Source organism: Octopus sinensis, linkage group LG1 (genome assembly GCF_006345805.1).
Source record: "Octopus sinensis linkage group LG1, ASM634580v1, whole genome shotgun sequence".
Classification (NCBI taxonomy): domain Eukaryota; kingdom Metazoa; phylum Mollusca; class Cephalopoda; order Octopoda; family Octopodidae; genus Octopus; species Octopus sinensis.
This window is the reverse complement of record NC_042997.1, coordinates 195,163,276-195,184,928: the sequence shown is the minus strand read 5'-3', so window position 1 is coordinate 195,184,928 and position 21,653 is coordinate 195,163,276. Positions and strand designations below refer to the sequence as shown.

The 21,653-nt window shown below is 38.8% G+C and overlaps 1 protein-coding gene across 5 annotated transcripts in view; it reads right to left on the bottom strand.

Moving 5' to 3' along the window:
- The window catches only part of LOC115216115 (high affinity copper uptake protein 1), a 106,127-nt gene that overhangs the window by 14,203 nt on the left and 70,271 nt on the right, over nt 1-21,653 (bottom strand). For 4 of the 5 annotated variants that reach the window (XM_029785346.2, XM_036508192.1, XM_029785348.2 and 1 more), the window contains 3 exons: nt 15,843-15,909; nt 12,656-12,830; nt 7,075-7,128 (listed from right to left, as the gene is read on the bottom strand). In XM_029785346.2, the coding sequence (XP_029641206.1) occupies nt 7,075-7,128; nt 12,656-12,830; nt 15,843-15,909 (296 nt within the window). The remainder of the gene's footprint in view (nt 1-7,074; nt 7,129-12,655; nt 12,831-15,842; nt 15,910-21,653) is intronic. The other variant, XM_029785361.2, reaches the window with a different exon arrangement.

The window sequence follows — 21,653 nt, the reverse complement described above, 5'->3', positions numbered from 1 at the left end:
ATATATACACACATATATATACACACATATATAACACACATATATATACACCATATATATACAACACATATATATATACACATATATATAGATACATATATATATATATATACATATATATATATATAATACATATATATATATATACATCTATATATATATACATATATATATATACACATATTATATATACACAATATATATATACACATATATATATATACACATATATATAATACATATATATATATAATATACATATATATATATCATATATATATACACATATATATATACATTATATATATACACATATATATATAACACATATATATATACACATATATATATATACATAATATATATATACACATATATATATACACATATATATATACACATATATATATACACATATATATATACACATATATATATACATAATATATATATACACTATATATATATAATATTATATATATATACATATATATACATACATATATATATATATACATATACATACATATATATATATATACATATACATACATATATATATATATACATATACATACATATATATATATATACATATACATACATATATATATATATACATATACATATACACATATACATATATATATATATATATATACGTGTGAAGAGCTTTTTTCAGTTTCCATGTACCAAATCCACTTGCAAAACTTTGGTCAGCTCAGAGCTACAGTAAAAGACACTTGCCTGCGGTGCCAGGCAGTGGGACTGAACCCAAACCTATGAAACTGGGAAGCAAACTTCTTACCACACACCCATGCTGGGACCAGTTCAATACAGATCTATATTCATTAACACTTTTGTTAATGAAAGATTTTTAAGTCAACAAAATCTAAAATTAATGAGACTAACAACAGAATACTGATTAGCTCCAGTTAATTATTAACCGATTTTAGACCAAACTCACCTAAGATCAACCTTCTCTGACACAAAATTCCTATTTTAAATTCATCTAAATTTGAACCTTTCACCAAAATACCTTATTTTATTATGTTCTAATCACCAATTATATAATGACTAAGTTATTTAAAAAATTTTTTAATTATTTTCAAAATTAGGCAACATATTTCAAGAAAAATTATCAGGAGTGGCTGTGTGGTAAGTAGCTTGCTAACCAACCACACGGTTGCGGGTTCAGTCCCACTGCGTGGCATCTTGGGCAAGTGTCTTCTGCTATAGCCCCGGGCTGACCAATGCCTTGTGAGTGGATTTGGTAGACGGAAACTGAAAGAAGCCTGTCGTATATATGTATATATATATGTATGCGTGTGTTTGTGTGTCTGTGTTTGTCCCCCTAGCATTGCTTGACAACCGTCACTTAGGTCCCCGTCACTTAGCGGTTTGGCAAAAAGAGACCGATAGAATAAGTACTAAAAGGTGGTGCTCCAGCATGGCCGCAGTCAAATGACTGAAACAAGTAAAAGAGTAAAAGAGTATCATCCTTTAATGTCAACTTTTCCATGCTTGTATGGGTCAGACAAAATTTGTTGAAGCAGGTTTTCTCGGGTTGGATGACCTTCCTGACACCAACCCACGCCTGTTTCCAAGCAAGATATTTTCTCATGACCAGACGTTTTTCACAGAAGACTGAAAATAGACAACCTCATTTGCATGACAAAGATGCTGACCTACAACCATCACATGACGTCAAGCCAAGGGTACACACACACACACACATACACACACAAATATATGACAGGCTTCTTTCAGTTTCTGTCTATCAAATCCACTCACAAGGCTTTGGTCAGCCTGGGGCTATACAAAAAGACACTTGCCCAAAGTGTTACACAATTGGATTAGACCCAAGCCCACCTGGTTTGGAAGCAAGTTCCTCAAACCACACACCTGTGCCTGCACCTGTATGGTAAAAAAAGGGTTAAAGCATCACCTTTAAAGAGAACTTCAGCTAACAAGGAACACTGAAGGTAATTGAAGTGAAAAGGGATTTAGGAGACTACAGACATTGGTCAATGTATAAAAGCGAGATTAATGTGTAGGTGTTGTATGCATGGCTGGTGTATATAAGAGAGATGACAAGTTAGCTTTTGTATGTATTGCAAATGGCCAATATATAACAGATAAATGACAACATCGTATATGTAATATGTATTTCTACATCAGATAATGATGTAGAAATACACAAAATGTAGAGACAATATGTAAATCTTAAAGAGACTGATATAATAGGTACTCGGTTGATTTGCTTGACTAAACCTTCCAATGCAGTGTGCCCCAATATGGCTGCAGTCCAATGACTGAAACCAGTAACAGATAGCAACAATTACTGACAAGTTTCACAGTGAGAGACACCTTTGACAGTGGAACTACAGAGTGAAACCTATATGTAATTATCACCCTTTCATCATCATCATCATCATTTAATGTCTATTTTCCATACTGGCATGGGTTGCATGGTTTGAGAGAATCTGGTGAGGGACCAGGCTTTATCATGAAAGCTGTAAAGAGTTACTCAGGCACTCAACAATGAGTCTATTGCATCACGTAGCAGAAACAGCTGTCAGCCAATGAAGTTGATAAGATAATTGTTTATTCCTTTGTCATCTCATTTTCTCACACACACACATATGGATGTTTGTATATACATACATATATGTATGTATGTTTGTATACACACACTTCTCTGTTGAAGTGTGATGCTTCTCTCTCCTCTTCTGAAGCTTCATCAATTACACAATATTATTACTCCTTATATTCACTGAAGCGTATCAACTATTTATAGCTAGTTGGTATGCACAACACATTACTAGGATACATTAATCACTCTTTGTGTGTGTGTGTGTGGCATGGAAGGAGAGCATTAAATAATGATGATAAGGATGATATCTATTTGAAACATTGATACTTTGGTCTGTAGTATAACTTTCCATTGACAGTTACATTGGTAGTTGTAACTTAAACTTACAGTTTCCTCATCAAACGTTTCAAAAATAACAATTAATCTTCGACACGATTGTCTGTAATTTGAACTGATGCTAATCAGAACTTCCTCTTATAGTCTGAGAGAACATCAAATACTCATTAATTAGTTGATAATATTTTCGTTCCACAAAAGATGAACATTAGTTAAATCGTCACATCCATAATGTATGAAGAAAGAGTCATAATAAACCAAATGATTCAAACGTTTAGATTATTGCAACTAAAATAAAATGAAAAAAAATGTTTTTCTCTTTGAGTCAAAGCCATGCCATGCAATAGGAAAAGCAACACAGAACTGAAATATTTATTAGTAATTTATTTGATAGGGGTGGACTGTTATAGAAAAGAGAAGCAAAAATTACCTTCTGGTAAGATAGGGGCAATTGAGTAAATATAACAGACGAGATTGTTACCATCATTCAATGTCACTTTTCCATGCCTGCATGGGTTAGATGGATGATGTTGAGGCAGATTTTCTACAGCTGGATAATTCTTCCTGTGGCCAACCCTCATCAATTTCCAAGCAAGATAATATTTCCCCATGGCCAAACATGTTTTCATGGTAGACCAGAAACAAACAACATTGCTAGTAAGACAGTGAAATGCATTTACAACCATCACATGATGTGAAGATAAGGGTATACACAAAAACACACCCACAAATTATATATGTGTGTGTGTTTGCATGTCCGTTTTTTTCCGTCCTTGTTTTTGTATACATTCGCTGCTTTCTTCCAAGGAATCTAATGCTATTAGCTTAGTTTTTCCTTGGGGCTGGCCAGATTGGAGCAATCTCAAGTATAATCAACCGAAATTGCGAAGATAATCTGGTACTTGACTGAGGAAAGAAAACCCGTCCTTGTTTTCTTTGTATTGTCTATATGGATGTTTTGTTGTCCCATTTTTGTATCACCTAACTGTCCGGATGTGTTGCGTTCTTGTCCTATTTTGTATTTTATATCATCATCATCGTTTAACGTCCGCTTTCCATGCTAGCATGGGTTGGACGACTTTGACTGAGGGCTGTGTATATATATATATATATATATATATATATATAATGTACACTCTGTAAAGTAGTTGGCATTAGGAAGGGCATCCAGGCACAGAAACCAAGCAAAACAGCTCTGGTCAAACCATCCAACCCATGCCAGCATGGAAAATGGATGTCAAATGATGATGATGATAAATATCAATGTTTGTTTTTATGTTTTGATAAAAACAATTTTACATTAAAATGAAGAATTTCTCAATACATTTGATAGAGTCCAAATTTGTCAAAACTATTCTTGTTAAAGAATAATACTGACAGTGACTTCGAAGTTTTGGCCAGCAAAGCCATCATTAGACCTCATATAAACCCGATGGGCTTCTTTTAGTTTCCACCTACCAAATCCACTCACAAGGTTTTGGTTAGGCCGAGGCTATAGTAAAAGACACTTGCCCAAGGTGCCACGCACTGGGATTGAACCTAAGACTACATAGATGGGAAGTCTCAGATGCTGCATGGAATAAACAATAAAGATAGCACTGTCAATCACAATCCTCCTCCTCCTCATCATCATCACTTTAATGTCCCCTTTTCCATGCTTGTATGGGTTGGATGGAATTTGTTGTGGCATGTTTTCAACAGCTGGATACCCTTCCTGTCACCAACCCTCGCCTGTTTTCAAGCAAGGTAATATTTCACATGGCCAAACATGTTTCCACAGAAGATTGGAAATAACGAGACACTGCTTGCATGACGGGGACATTTGTTTACAACTATCAAGGCAAGGAGTCAGTAACATACATATATGCTTACACACACACACATATACATATGTATGCAGTGAGTTTCATTCAGTTTCCATCTATCGAATCCGCTCACAAGGCTTTGGTCAACCCTGGGCTATTATAGTACAAAACACTTGCTCAAGGTGCCAGGCAGTGGGACTGAACCCAAAATCATGTGGTTGATAAGCGAACTTCATACAACATAGCCATGCCTGTACCTTAAGTGATGATGAAAATTCAACAAATGTGGATGTAAAGAAAGATACGTATTGTGAATTTGAGGAGCGACTCAACGTCATCCAAGCTGGCTTCTTTGTTTTCTGTATGTTTTAATCCTCATCTTTTGTATCAACTTCTCTTGATACACTACATCATCATCAAAGTTTAATGTCTGTTGTCCATGCTGGCATGGATTGAACAGTTTGAGAGGAGCTGGCCTGCCAGAGGACTGCAGCAAAATCCAATGTCAATTTGGGCATGGTGTCTATGGCTGGATGCCCTTCCTAACACCAACCCCTTTACTGAATGTACTGGGTGATTTTTATGTGGCACCAGCACTAGTGAGGGCACCAAAATAACTTGCAAGACAAGCCCCCACCTTTCAGATGAGTGTCAGGAGTAGTATTGATAGAGGTGGCTTTATGCAAGGATGGAGGCACATGGATTAGTGGTTAGAGGTGTTGGACTCATGATCGTGAGATTGTGATTTCGATTCCTGGACCAGGCGATGCATTGTGTTCTTGAGCAAAACATTTTATTTCATGTTGCTCCAGGCCGTTCAGTAGGCAAAAATGAGTAATACTGCGAGGGACTAGCGTTCCGTCCAGGTGGGGAATATATATGCCATTGAAACCGGGAAACCGGCCATCATGAGCCTGGCATGGCTCAAGAAGGAAACATATGCAAGGTGATGAGAGGCTGAAGTGTGACAGAGGGACAGAAAAAAAAAAGCATATTGCTGAAGGGAGATGCGTGGTGAAACAAGATGGTGGTGAAGATGTGTCATGGTTCACCTTCAAGTTCCATGTCAAGACACAATCTACATCAAAGATATTTTATACATACTCTTTTACTCTTTGAATTGTTTCAGTCATTTGACTGCGGCCATGCTGGGGCACCGCATTTAGTCAAGCAAATCGACCCCAGGACTTATTCTTTGTAAGCCTAGTACTTATTCTATCAGTCTCTTTTGCCGAACCGCTAAGTTACGGGGACGTAAACACACCAGCATCGGTTGTCAAGCAATGTTGGAGGGACAAACACAGACACACAAACATATACACACACACACACACATACACACATATATATAACAGGCTTCTTTCAGTTTCTGTCTACCAAATCCACTCACAAGGCTGTGGTCGGCCCGAGGCTATAGTAGAAGACACTTGCCCAAGGTGCCACAAAGTGGGACTGAACCCGGAGCCATGTGGTTGGTAAGCAAGCTGCTTACCACACAACCACTCCTGCACCTATCTTACAATTAAAATCATCACCTGATCTCCTTCTCAAGATTCTGTACTAAATTTAACATATTGCATGACCTTCCTGTTTTCCTTTGTCTGCTGACCTCCCCGCCGCATCTGTGCCAAAGCATTCCTCTTCAAGAAAATCTGGGAATTTGAGGTTTTGAATATTGCATATTCAGGGTGTAGCAGAAAAACTTCCCACTCTTGTTGTTTCAAGATTGCTATCAGCTAATGAAATTAGGCAGGTGGTTATGGTGTCTTCATGCAGACAATGTCTTACTGTTATTTCTTCTATTACCATCAACGTTTTTGAACTGGTGTACACCACGTGTTTGCTGCTGAAGTGTTTGTCAACCTGTAACTTGTGAGAGTTAAAAAAAAATTTTTTTGTGCCACACCCTGTGGAAAAACAAGCAGGTGTACTGATATGAGGACAAGGGAACGAGGAGTTAAAATAATTTGTAATAAAACTGCTAGAGGGGAGGTGTATATGTTAATTATAGCAAAAGGTAGGCCAATGAAAATACTGACAAATAGAATAGCAAACGTAAATTTACAAACCTGTCAAACCCATACCAGCATGTTTAAGCAAACAATAATAATGAGAAAAACATGATGAGGATAATGATGACGATGAAGGATGATGATGAGGATGCTAATGATTGTTGTTGTTGTGGTGGTGATGATGATGATAATGTTGCCCACATAAAAAAACAAGGAGAAACAAATGAGACACAAGAAGGTATTTAAAAGAAAATAAAAAAGTTGATAAAAGCCCAGAGGAGGAGTAGGCGAGTGCCAAAACAAAAGCCATCTAATGTAGTACTACCTTACAGAAGGTTCCGCACTGCTAGATTTTTGTTGGTGATTTACACTGAATGACCTAAAAGATTTCAGAAAATAAAACAACAGAAAAAAAAAACTGTTGATAATGATGTACAAGAACTTCATAGGCTTCAAGGAAAATTGCAGACAATGTGTATGGGTTTTTGGTATTTCTTAGATTTCTAAGTATTCAAGGGTCATTAAAAGAAGAATTAGTTATTAAAATACTACAGCTAATCCAGATCTTGCTGCAGCGTTTTCTGTTCTGTAGCTAAGTAGCTTACCTTTCTTCCACTTATTGGTGTGACTATAACAGCTGTTGGAACAATTTGCTTTTTTTTGTTTCATAATCAGAAACAGATATAGGTTTCAAATTTTGACACAAGGCTAGTAAGTTTGGTAGGTGGGGGTAAGTTGATTACATTGAGCCCCGTGCTCAATTGGTACTTAATTTTATCAACCCTGAAAGGATGAAAGGCAAAGTCCACCACAGCAGAATTTGAACTTAGAACATAAAGACATGGACAAAGTACCACTAAGCAGGAGTGGCTGTGTGGTAAGTAGCTATAGGCACAGGAGTGGCTGTGTGGTAAATAGCTATAGGCACAGGAGTGGCTGTGTGGTCATCATCATTGTTCGACCGTGGTCGAGACAATGGAATTTACCATGCTCCGCCAGACTTCATGGTCCATCATGGCATTACGGAGGTCCTGTTGCTGGATGCCTGTATCCCTGGAGATTACAACAGGGTAGGAGAGTGTGCGCCCTCTGGTATTGTGAGTAGATGGCTTCCAGAGGAGAAGCAAACTGGACTCTCTTACCTTTCACAAGAGATGACACAGGTGGTAGTTTCCCATATATTTGCATTTTGGTTGGATGGCGCTTCCACGAGAGATTTTGAGCTCTCATAAGGAGGCGAGTGTAGGTTCCATCCAACTGCCTCTCAAGCTTCTTTGATAACGTCCAGGTTTCTGAGCCATATAGTAGAATTGGTTCGACTGCGGCTTTGAAGATTTCAAGTTTGAAGTCTCTACTTAGATTTGATGACCAGGCCATACCCTTTCTAGTTAGAAAGTCTTTTCCAGATGATGATATGTATGACCCAAGATATTTGTAATCAGAAACCATATTTAAGGGCGCATTGTTGAGAGTATGGATGATGCAATCACTGTTGGACAGGCACTTGTTTATGTATTCAGTCTTGGCCTCATTGAGGTAAAGACCTACACAATTTGAGGCTTGTTCAAGAGATTTTAAAAGAAACTGGGCATTGGAGAGAGAATCACTGATAAGAGCGATGTCATCAGCAAAGTCAGTGTCTGTCAAGTACTCAGCTGGGTGTCTGGAACTTCTTGGTTTTATTTCAAAGCCCTTGCCAGAGATGGTATCAACTGTGGTATCGCTGTGTGGTAAGTAGCTATAGGCACAAGAATGGCTGTGTAGTAAGTAGCTATAGGCACAAGAGTGGCTGTGTAAGTAGCTATAGGCGCAAAAGTAGCTGTGTGGTAAGTAACTATAGGCACAAGAGTTCTATGGTATGGCATTGTGAACAGCTTATTCAAAGTTAATATATGGATGTAGAAGTTCCTTTATGTAATTCTAAACATACACTGGTCATCAAAGAATGTTCTTTTCTACTTTAGGCACATGGTCCAAAATTTTTGGGGAGGGGGCCAGTCGATTAGATTAACCTTAGCACACAACTGGTACTTAATTTATCGACCCTGAAATTGATGAAAGGCAAAGTCGACCTTGGCAGAATTTGAACTCGGAACGTAAAGACAGATGAAATACTGCTAAGCATTTCGCCCGGCGTGCTAACGATTCTGCCAGCTCGCTGCCTTGGTCATCAAAGAATACTGGAACAGAAATTTCAATGACTATCATCATCACCACCATAATCATCACTGCTACCACCACATTCATCATCATCATCATCATACCTGGAATCAGTATCATCACTATTATCACCACCACTACTACCACCACAATCATCATCATCATCATCATTTTTATGTTTGTTTTTCCCATGCTGGCACGGATTGGATGAGACTTATTGAGATAGTATTCTCTGGCCAGACACCCTTTTTGCTATTAATGCATTTTTATTGCACCTGCTGCTGCTACAGGTGTGAAGCTGTCAAGCCAGATGACATGAGAAACGTAAACATGACACCAATATTTCCCACACAGCTGTCAAGACAAAAGATATGTAAAAATATACATTACTCTCTCATGCACTCACACACACACACACACCTTTTCCATTTGTCCTTCCTTCCTTCCTTCCTATCCTTTGATGGCAAGGTTGTTGGAGCAATTGTTGATGGCGTCACAACCAGACTTCATGACTTCTCTTAGTCTTTTGCTACCCTTTATGATTTGGCAAAATTGAGGCCTGTCTACTCTTTTATATGGTAACCTGGGCAACAACCAATCCAGCATGGATTCCAGTCAGGTAGTCATCATCATAAATGTATCATGGGCAAGTTAGCTTGGCAGCACCCATTCCTCTCCAAGCTGTTAACCACAACCATATACCTCTATCTCAGACATGCCTTGGCCCCAAACATGAGGTCATTGGCCTGGGCAGGTTCCTCTGCCCTTACCATAGGTTATATTTTCTTCTTCTTTTAATAATCAGAGACAGATATAGGTTTCAAACTTTGGCACAAGGCTCAGCAAGTTTAATAGAGTGAGTAACTAAGTCAATTACACGAGCCCAGTACTCAATTGGTATTTATTTTATTGACCCCAAAAGGATGAAAGGCAAAGTCAACCTCAGCAGAATTAGAACTCAGCACGTAAAGACAGACAATATACCATTAAGCATTCTGCCTGTCACTATATTACTGAAGCATTGCTTTACAGCTGAATGCCTTTCCTGTCACTAACCCTGACCCTATTTTTCAGGAAAGGGGATACTTTATTCCACATTTCTTCAAAGGCACAAAACCAATGGACAATTGAATGATGGGGGAAAATGACAACAAGACCACCACTTGAAGCTCAGTTTGTTTCAGTCATTAGGCTGTGGTCATGCTGGAGCTCAACCTTCAAGGTTTTTAGTCAAATGAATCAACTTTAGGACTTGTTATTGTGACCCTGCTAAGTCACAGGGATGTTAACACACCTACACCGGTTTTCAAGTGGTAGTGAGTGGTGGGGACAGACACAGGCACACAATGGGCTTCTTTCAGTTTCTGTCTACCAAATCCATTTACAAGGCTTTGGTCAGCTCGAGGCTATAATAGAAGACACTTGTCCAAGGTACCACACAGTGGGATTGAATCTGGCAGAAGACACTTGCCAGAGGTGCCACACAGGGTAGTAGAACCCCAAATCAGGTAACTATAAAGTGGGGAAGTAGATTGCTTCTCAACCACATGCTTCCAGGTTCAGTCCCACTGCGTGGCACCTTGGGCAAGTGTCTTCTACTATAGCCTCGGGCCGACCAAAGCCTTGTGAATGGATTTGGTAGACAGAAACAGAAAGAAGCCAGTCATATATATATATATATATATATATGTATATATATGTTTGTGTGTGTGTATATATACACACACATTGCTTGACAACCAATACTGGTGCGTTTGCTTCCCCGTAACTTAGTGGTTCAGCAAAAGAGACCGATAGAATAAATACTAGGCTTACAAAGAATAAGTCCTGGGATCGATTTGCTTGACTGAAGGCGGTGCTCCAGCATGGTCAAAGTCAAAATGACTGAAACAAGTAAAAGAATGAAAGAATAAAAGAACCATAAACCTAAAAGCAGTAAACATACCATAAAAAAAAAAAACCCAACTAGAATATAGTTCTATAACACAACTATGTGACAGTTCTATGAAGAATCTATAGTACAGTTCCATAAAACAATCATAGTACAGTTGTATAATAGGTTCTTTCAGATAGCATTAACATCTGACTGTTCTACAAACAAAATATAATACACTACATCCCATGTCTTACTGTTCCCCCTTATATACAACAAATGCTATATCTCATGCTTTCTCTCTCTCTTCTCTCTTCACAGCATTCACCCGGGGTGGGTTGAGCTGGCTTCATTCATCCTCAATGCTGCATCTCTCACAAACGCCGACCAGGCCTGGCAATTTGAGGCTAATCACCACGTGATCTCCAACCACTCCTTATTCCAGCAGCGAACGCCGTAGACACGGGGGCCTAGGTTGGGTTCGAGATCAGGCTTGACTGTCGTCAGCCAGGTTTTTCGTTGTCCACCACATCGCTTTCGCCAACCCTATATCTCGTGCCTTACTTTTCCACCCAAAATATAACTCTATACCATTATAAATAAGTAAATAAACATGTATATATATATATATATATATATATATATATATATATAGTTAGATTATTTACATTCGACGGATATTTGTCCTCATCTTGTTTGTTGTTAACATAACGTTTCGGCTGATATACCCTCCAGCCTTCTTCAGGTGTCTTGGGGAAATTTCGAACCTGGGTTCTCATTCCTAAGGTATTTTTCGATGTTATTATTATTATTGTTCAGGTCACTACTTGGAATTGAACTCGGAATCTTGGGCTTAGTAGCCCGTGCTCTTAACCACTACGCCATATGCCCATGAGCATATCGCGTATGCAAATAATGTAAATAATGTACATAATTCCTCATCGCTTAAATATAGAACTATATATAGTTAGGTTATATTCTTTTCCACTCAAGGCACAAAGCCCGAAATTTTGGGGAAGGGAGCAGTCGGTTAGATCGACCCCAGTATGTAACTGATACTTAATTTATCAACCATGAAAGGATGAAAGGCAAAGTCGACCTTGGCAGAATTTGAACTGAGAATGTAAAGACATGAAATACCGCTAAGCATTTCGCCCAGTGTGCTAACGTTTCTGCCAGCTTGCCACCCCAGTTGGGTTATATTTTGTTAAGAAACATGGTAGAGTACAGTATAAAGCTCATCCACCTTCAGAAGGATATATATATATATATATGTATATATATATCCTTCCTCCTACTAACACGGAAAGAAAACTTCTTACGATAGCATAAAATTGTAACATTTTTTCATGGAAGAGTACAAACAAATGATATCAGACACACTTGTGTGATGGGAACACTTGTAGTTAATTAGTACATGAAGTCAAAACAAGGAAAGATGAACACACACACACACACATACACACAAAGATTCATTCAATTTCTGACAACCAGATCCATTTTAAGGCTATGGTTGACCCAGATCTTTAGTAGATGGTATGCAACTGAAATGGACCCAAATCTATGTGGTTATGACTTACACATCCATAATAACAAGCTAACTATAATCATACTAAATCTGTAATGTTTGATGTTGAGCAAATCACCAGATGAGTGTAGCCCTTCTGTGTTACTAGACTATAAATCATTGCTTGGATAAGATTTTCTCACATGAGAGGAAAATAAAATAAAAAACAAAACAAAACATACTTTGTAGTCAAGGCTCAAAAAATTAAGAAAAAAAACAAAAACAATTTTAAACAAAAAAAAAACAAACAAACAACATTCAAAAACATACATTCTCAAATATTTGTTTTTTGAACTTAAAACTCACTCGACTGTTTTATGTTCTTCTGTAACTATTGTATCCCTAGATGAACTTGGTTCTATTGTCATGCTGTGATAGCGAGTTTTCACATTAGATTTCCTCAGCATTTGCTCCCGGAATACCTTTAGACCTTCGTACCACATGGCAAGGATGAAAATGATAAGACAAGCAATGACCATTTCTGGAAAAGACAAAACAATAAAGACAATTGGTCATGTGCACGTAGAACATCGGGAATCAAAAATAAAAACAAATATCCCCCAAATTACATCCTACCATCTTTAAAAAAAAAATAGAAAAAAAGAAAAAAAGTCACATTAGACAGTATAGTCCTTGAGATAAAAAATGATGAGATGGTCATTAGTGGAACATTGTTGATCACAAGTCTACTCTATTAAGGGCCAGCTTTTCTGAAGAGGCACAACCAAGTTGAAACACCAGTGTTTCAAAGTCTTTCTATGTCTCAGTGAATTGATTGGGGTGTCAACACTGGTCATGTGCACCTAAAACACCAGGAATCAAAAATGAAAACAAATATCATTATCATTAGCCAACAAGGTAACAGCTGTATGGTTCCTCAGCCTGCTAGAAATAACAAAATATCCCCCAAATTACATCTTACCATCTTTAAAGAAAAAAAGAAAACAAAGTCACATTAGACAGTGTAGTCCTTGAGATAAAAAATGATGAGATGGTCATGAGTGGAACATTGTTGATCACAAGTCTACTCTATTCAGGGCCAGCTTTGCTGAAGAGGTACAACCAAGTTGAAACACCAGTGTTTCAAAGTCTCTCTATATCAGTGAGTTGATTGGGGCGTCAACGCACATCATATGAAAGAAGTTGTTCTCTATAAATAAAATACAACAGAGTTGGGCCTCGTGGAGGCAATGACCAAGACCTTTGAAGCAACATTTGAGCATTGGGCCTCACAGAGGTAAAATGGCTGAGCTCCTTTCGAGTGTTGAGCCTCACAGAGGCAATGATCAAGATCTTTGGCATTATGTCGTGCTTGAGAAGAAGATCCATCAAGCTGAGCAAAATCACAGTCATGGCAGATATCGGTGTCACGCAAATGGTACCCTTGCCGGTGACACATAAAAGCATCCATTACACTCTTGGAGTGGTTGGCATTAGGAAGGGTATCCAGCCGTAGAAACTAAATCAGACTGGAGTCTGGTGCAGCCTTCCAGCTTGCCAGCCCCAGTCAAACTGTTCAACCCATGCCAGCATGGACAATGGATGCTAAATGATGATAATGATGATGTTAACAGATACATATTCAAATCTGCCAGAATGTATTAGGAACAAATATATACATCATTATATTGATTCTCATTGCTTGTTTTTGTGTCCATTGTTTTCCATCCTGGCATGGGTTGGATGAGACTTTTTGAGGGAATATTCTACAGCCAAGGTGCACTTTTGTTTTCGTGTCTCTGCAAGTTGAAACGAGTAAGGTGCAAGCCTTTTTATTTATGCAGGAAATAAGAACATCACTTTGACTCAAGCAGTAGCAATGAGAAGACTCTCGGAAACCGGGGTACTTGCATGCTCACACACGAGGGCTTCTGCACAGTTTCCATTTCATAAATTTTTCTCACAAAGCACTAGCCAACCTGAAGCTACATTAAGCCAAGGTGCACATAGGTACAAAGTGAACTCAGTATCCACATACCCATATCTGTATATATATTCTTTAATTTGTTTCAGTCATTACCTTTAGCCGAACAAATTGATCCCAGGACTTATTCTTTGTAAGCCTAGCATTAATACTATCGGTCTCTTTTGCTGAACTGCTAAGCTACAGGGATGTAAACACACCAACATTGACAAACACAGACACACAAATGCATTCATCTATTTATATAAATATATATATATATATATATATATATATATATACACACACACACACGACAGGCTTCCTTCAGTTTCTGTCTGACAAATCCACTCACAAGGCTTTGGTCGACCTGAGTAGAAGACACTTGACCAAGGTACCATGTGGTTGGGAAGCAAGCTTCTCACCACACAGTCACTCCTGAGCCTATTATATATATATATATATAATATATATATATATATATATATATATTCATCGTTATCATTTCAAAGTCAATTTTAACATAGGTCAGATGGAATTAGCCGAGGCAGATTTTCTACTCCCAGATACCCTTCACCTGTTTTTCCAGGAAGGTATTATATCCTCATGACCAGACATATTTTCAGAGAAGATTGGAAATGAGGGACTGCTTGTATGATGGAGATTCATTTTTAACTATACCATGATGTCAAGAGGAGACACAAACATATACATGCATGCATGCATACATACATACATACATACATACATACATACATACATACAGACAGACAGACAGATATAATTAATCCCCCAAAAAAACAAAGAAAAAAACAAACAACAACACAAGGACGTGGTACATGCAAAGTATTAGCAGACGCTCAGGGAAGGAAAGGAAGATGGTTTAACATTTCGAGCAAAGCTCTTTGTCAGAAACAGGAGACGGAGGAAAGTCCAAGAGAACAGGAAGATGAAGGAAAAAAAAATCACCAACGATCCACATGCGGTTACATATATTTACACCTAGCTTCTTTCAATTTCCATCTGCCAAATCCACCCACAAGGGGTTTGGTTGAAGTGAGGCTATTTTAGAAGATACTTGCCCAAAGTGCCAAGCAGTGGGACTGAAACCGAAACCATGCGATTAAGAAGCAAACTTCTTAACCACACAATCATCTCTGCACACACACACACACACATGTGCATGCATGCATCTCTTTCACTGATGTATGTCAGTAAAGAATATAAGTACCATAGTTTTCGGCATGCAAGTTGAATTTTCCAGACCAAAAAGTTAGGTCAACTTATACACCAGATGACTTTAGAGGAACCAAAAATTCCATGTAAAATGCAACAGGATTTGGAAAAAAAATGATATTTAAATGTTTATACTACGTGTCTACACAATATACTTAGTTGACTTCTAGGCTAGAAAATACAGTAAAGAAAAAAACGAATGCTTTGTTATAATTTTTGAGGAAAACAAAGATAAAAATAGCAAGGAAAGTCAGAAAGTCTTGCTTTATTGGAAGGGAAGAGGTGATCTAAAGTTAATTTGTATTGAATTTATTAAGAAAATGGTGTGAATCAAAAATTGGAGCATATACTTACGCCATACTGAATTTGTATGTAAATCTTTGAATAAAATGTATTCAGAGTAGCCAGTGTGAAAAAACATCTGCAAATAGAAAGGCAGATAGAAAAGATTAATGATGAAATAAAAAAAAAATATATGGCCTCACATGCACGCATACATACATGTATATGAGGACATACATATACACATACATACAGGGTGTGGTGAATAAGCTGTCATATAAATTACGCAAAAAATGAAAATAACACTGACATCTCATTTTGTACTGCCTGACTGGCCCCCGTGCTGGTGGCACGTAAAAAGCACCCACTACACTATCGGAGTGGTTGGCGTTAGGAAGGGCATCCAGCTGTAGAAACTCTGCCAGATCAAGATTGGAGCCTGGTGCAGCCATCAGGTTTGCCAACCCTCAGTCAAAACCGTCCAACCTATGCTAGCATGGAAAGCGGACGTTAAACGATGATGATGATGATTTAGCAAAATTACATTAAAATATCTTGAAATACTAAAGAGTAAATTTATTCAATAAATCATTTTAAACTTGCTAAAATAATATTCGTAATGCCTTAATTCTACTTAATACTAAGTATAGAAGTAGATATTTTAGGTGAAATTAATGTTAACAATATCATTGAACAGGTGCAGGAGGGGCTGTGTGGTAAGTAGCTTGCTTACCAACCACATGGTTCTGGGTTCATTACCACTGCGTGACATCTTGGGCAAGTGTCTTCTACTATAGCTTTGGGCTGACCAAAGCCTTGTGAGTGGATTTGGTAGACGGAAACCTTGTGGTTTTTGTGTCCAGTTATGAGAGCAACTAGGAAAAAGACTAGGTGAAGAGTAAAACTTTATTTGAAATCCTTATTAAAACTAGTAGATATCTGTGGAAAAATCTATGGGTGAGACACAGTCAGTTTTATAGTCAAATATTTGAAAGTAGTGTCCTTGGCTAGAGTTCACTGAGAAAAACCAACAAAAGAATAAAATATGCAGAGAAGCCTCTCAGGTAGGCCAAGTGGCAGCAGGTGGGGGAATATTCAGAGAGTATTATATATCAGGAGGTTATTGCTATGAGAATAAAACTCAAAATAAACCACAAGATAACATAGTTTAACTAGCAACCAACTGGTGGTGGTGGTGGTGGCAAGACAGAGGGAGGAGAAACTGACAGAACATTGCTTACATTATTATGTGAAAATAACTACAATTAGGAGGTGTAGGTTGAGGACTAACTACGCCTTTCACTAAATAACTGTAATTCTGCAAGCCCTCTGGAGAAGAACAATCACTTATGTCCTGAGTTGTTTACATTAAAATCATCATCGTCATTGTCGTCATTCTTTCATGGTCGTACCAGTTGTCATTGTGCATTTCAGCCCAAACGCTGTGGCCATGCTGGGGCACTGCCAGTGTTATCACTTTTCTCAACGGCCATTCTTATGCGACTGGTTTTTAGTGAAGGAGGGAGTTCAACATTGTTGCTCTCTTGAGTCTCTTGCCTGTAGGTTCATGTGGGGCCTTGGACAGTAGGAGGTCAAGTTGCTTCTTTCATCCTTTCCGGGTCGATAAATTAAGTACCAGTTACGCACTGGGGTCCATGTAATCGACTTAATCCCTTTGTCTATCCTTGTTTGTCCCCTCTATGTTTATCCCCTTGTGGGCAATAAAAAAAAATTAAGTTGCTTCTTGAAAACATGGAGATCCCTCAGCTGTTTTGGCAAGGTTGGAGAAGCCCATTATATAAGCTTCATTTTTAGGCTTGGTTTCTTATTTCTTTATTGCCCACAAGGGGCTAAATACAGAGGGGACAAACAAGGACAGACAAAGGGATTAAGTCGATTGCATCAAAATCAGTGTGTAACCGGTACTTAATTTATCGACCCCAGAAGGATGAAAGGTAAAGTCGACCTTGGTAGAATTTGAACTCAGAACGTAACAGAAGACAAAATACCTATTTCTTTATTACCCACAAGGGGCTAAACATAGAGGGGACAAACAAGAACAGACATAGGTATTAAGTCAATTACATCGACCCCAGTGCGTAACTCGTACTTAATTTAGACCCCGAAAGGATGAAAGGCAAAGTCGACCTCAGTGGAATTTGAACTCAGACGAAATACCGCTAAGCATTTCGTCCGGCACGCTAAAATTTCTGCCAGCTCGCTGCCTTACAAACCAAGGTGCTCACCATAAAAACCAAGCCTTTTTAGGCTTGGTTTCTATGGCCAGATGCCCTGCCTAACACCAACCGCTTCGTGGAGCATACAGGGGGCATACTTCCATAGCACCAGCACAAGGGAAGTTGTCACGGCTTCTGAATGTGACTGCTTGACCTCCATCACCCCACCCTTAACAGAGTGCCTTTGGTGTGGTACAAGTACTAGAAAGGTTGAGGATAGGGCTGACAGTGTGAGGTTTGGGAAGAGGTAGATAAATAGTGAGGGTGAATGAGGGATGTTGATTTCAAAAGGCCTGGGAGTGGGAGGAAAATATAGGCAGCAGGTATGGAGCATCTCATAAGGAACCTTAAACACACATATAGCTGAGTGGTAAGAAACTCATATTGCAATCATGTGGTTTTAGGTTCAATCCCACTGTATGACACCTTGGGCAAGGGTCTTCTACTATAGCCTTGGGTCGACCACAGCCTTGTGAATGAATAAAGCTGTGGAAACCGATTGTGCGTGCGCGCGTGTTATCCCACACTCCCACCACTTGACAACCAGTGTTGGTTTGTTCACATCCCCATAACTGAGCAGTTCAACAAAAGTAACTTAAAAATGCCAGACTTATAAAAGACATAAGTACTGTGGTTGATTCGTTTGACTAAATTCCTCCAAAGTGTTCAAGATGGTTGCCCCAGCATGACCACAGTCCAGTGACTGAAACAAGTAAAAGAAATTTAAAAGATATGCCTCAAAATGTGGCTTAGTGGTTAGGGTGTCAGCATCATGATCATAAGATTGTGGTTTCCATTCCTGGACCGAGCGACACGTTGTGTTCTTGAGCAAAACACTTCATTTCACGTTGCTCCAGTCCACTCAGCTGGCAAAAATGAGTAACGTTGTGATAGACTGGCGTCCCATCCAGCTGGGGAACACATACGCCATAGAAACCGGGAACCCAGGCCTATGGCTAGGCTTTAAAAGGGTGCATTTATTATTTATTTATTGTATGATGAACAGAGATAAGACCACTGCCATCCGTAGTCATACTCGTAACAAGTACAGCTGGGAGTGAGGTATGCCTTAGCTTTCGTTAAAGCATGTCTATAGAACCCAGTTCAAACCCAGGCTATGTATGCTGTAATAATCATTGGTGACTTGGCCAATGAAACCTCAGCAATGGTCGACAATCTACGGCAAGATGAGCTGCTATGGATAACACTATCACAAAATGTGTATATATGTAACTGGGAACCACATGAATTTGTATTCTCACTGAGCTCTACACCTCAACAACAAATGATGACTACAGTTATGGCTTCTGTGCTATCCAATGCATTCGCTCCCCAGTGGAGCATTTGTCAATCTTGCAAGCTGGATTTTGGGGTTGCAGGCATAAGCTTTTTTTTGCCTGCCGGAATGTTATGGTCAACTGTCGGATGTGGTCAGCATTCAACAGAAACATAATGTACTCACTAGACAGAGCTAGCTTAATCTACCCCAAGTGACGGCCCATGTTTCACTGCCATGTAGCATAACTGTTTATACACATGCATCATACAGTCTGCCTTTTACTCTGAGCGAGAGGCCCTTTGTCACCAGCAGAGGTAAGAGCTCTTTGAACTTATGTTCCCACTGAATCTCCAAACATGAGCTCTACACCTCAACAACAAATGACGATTACAGTTATGGCCTCTGTGCTATCGAATGCATTCGCTCCCCAGTGGATCGTTTGTCAATCTTGCAAGCTGGAATGTTATGGTCAACTGTCAGATGTGGTCAGCATTCAACAGAAACATAATGAACATAGTAGTCAGAGCTAGCTCAATCTACCCCAAGTGAATGAATGCACAAGTCACATGTAGGAAGCAATGTACCTGAAACCCTCTATGACTCTATAACTGCTCAAGATTTCCTACATACATGTGTATTTCCATTGAAACTGAGCATGACTTGGTTGGAGCCAGCTGAACCTATCCCAGGTGAAAGCCACTTCAGGTACAAGTACAATGATATTGAGAAGAGGAGAAAGTAATTGAAACAGGAACAATAGGTGCATGAGAGCGTGATAGATAATGGCAAAGGCAACAGAGATATGGGTGAAAATGACATGGGTGATAGACAGATGAGTGATAAAGGAGTGTGTGATAAGGGGACTTGTGGTAGAGAAGTGAGTGATGGGGGCAAGTGTTGGAGGTTGTTAGGGGAATAAAAATTATCAGGCAATGATCTAGACTTAACAACCTATAAATAAACAAATATATATATCATCATCATTATCATCATCATCGTTTAACGTCCGCTTTCCATGCTAGCATGGGTTGGACGATTTGACTGAGGTCTAGCGAACCAAATGGCTGCACCAGGCCCCAGTCTGATCTGACAGAGTTTCTACAGCTGGATGCCCTTCCTAATGCCAACCATTCCGAGAGTGTAGTGGATGCTTTTATGTGCCACCGGCACGAGGGCCAGTTCGATGGCACTGGCAATGACCACGCTCAAATGGTGCTTTTTATGTGCCACCTGCACAGGAGCCAGTCCAGTGGCACTGGCAACGACCTTGTTCGAATGATTTTTTTTTTCATGTGCCACCAGCACAAGTGCTAGTAAGGCGAAACCGGTAATGATCACGCTCGAATGGTGTTTTTAATGTGCCATCGGCACGGAGGCCAGCTTGTTGCTCTGGCAACAATCTCACTCATATGGTACTCTTAGTGCTCCACTAGCAATGGATGCCAGTCACCGAGTTTGATTTCGATTTCACTTGCCTCAACTGGTCTTCGCAAGCAGAGTTTAGTGTCCAATGAAGGAAAGGCACGCATAAGTGGACTGGTTACACACCTGGCATAGGCCACAAGGTTATGGTCTCACATGCGCTTGCCGAGTCTTATATATATATATATATATATATATATATATATATATATATACTTTATAATTAGGGTTCAGCAAAGATTTGCTTCACCACATACCGAAGTTTAGTAATAGCAGTCAAAAAACCTTAGCTATTTCTTCTACTTTAAAAGGGACTCCCAGAAAAACCAAAGTACTTTTCAAGTGGTGAAGCAAATCTTTGCTGAACCCTAATTATAAAGTATTACTTAAGCTTACCATGAAATGGTCTTTTTCATGCCGAATTCTACATGGTGAAATTACTGATTACTTCTTAATTAATTCATTTTGCCCTTTGTTATTATATATATATATATGTATATAAGGGGACTTGTGGTAGAGAAGTGAGTGATGGGGGAAAGTGTTGGAGGTTGTTAGGGGAATAAAAATTCATCATCATCATCATCATTTAGCGTCCGTTTTCCATGCTAGCATGGGTTATATATAATTTTCATAATTTAACATCCATTTTTCCATGCTCATATGGGTTGAACAGAATCTGTTGGGACAGATCTTTTACACCTGGATGCTCTTCCTGTTGCCAATCCTCAACTGTTTCCAAGCAAGGTAGTATTTCCCCATGGCCAAACACAAGACTAGAAACAAACAATGCCATTTGTATGATGGTGATGCTCATGTTTACAATCATCACAGTGTCATGACAAAGATACACATATACATAAGCGCGCACACACACACACTCACACACTAACAACAACATCATTATCATTTAACATCTGTTTTTTAATGCTTGTATGGGTTAGATGA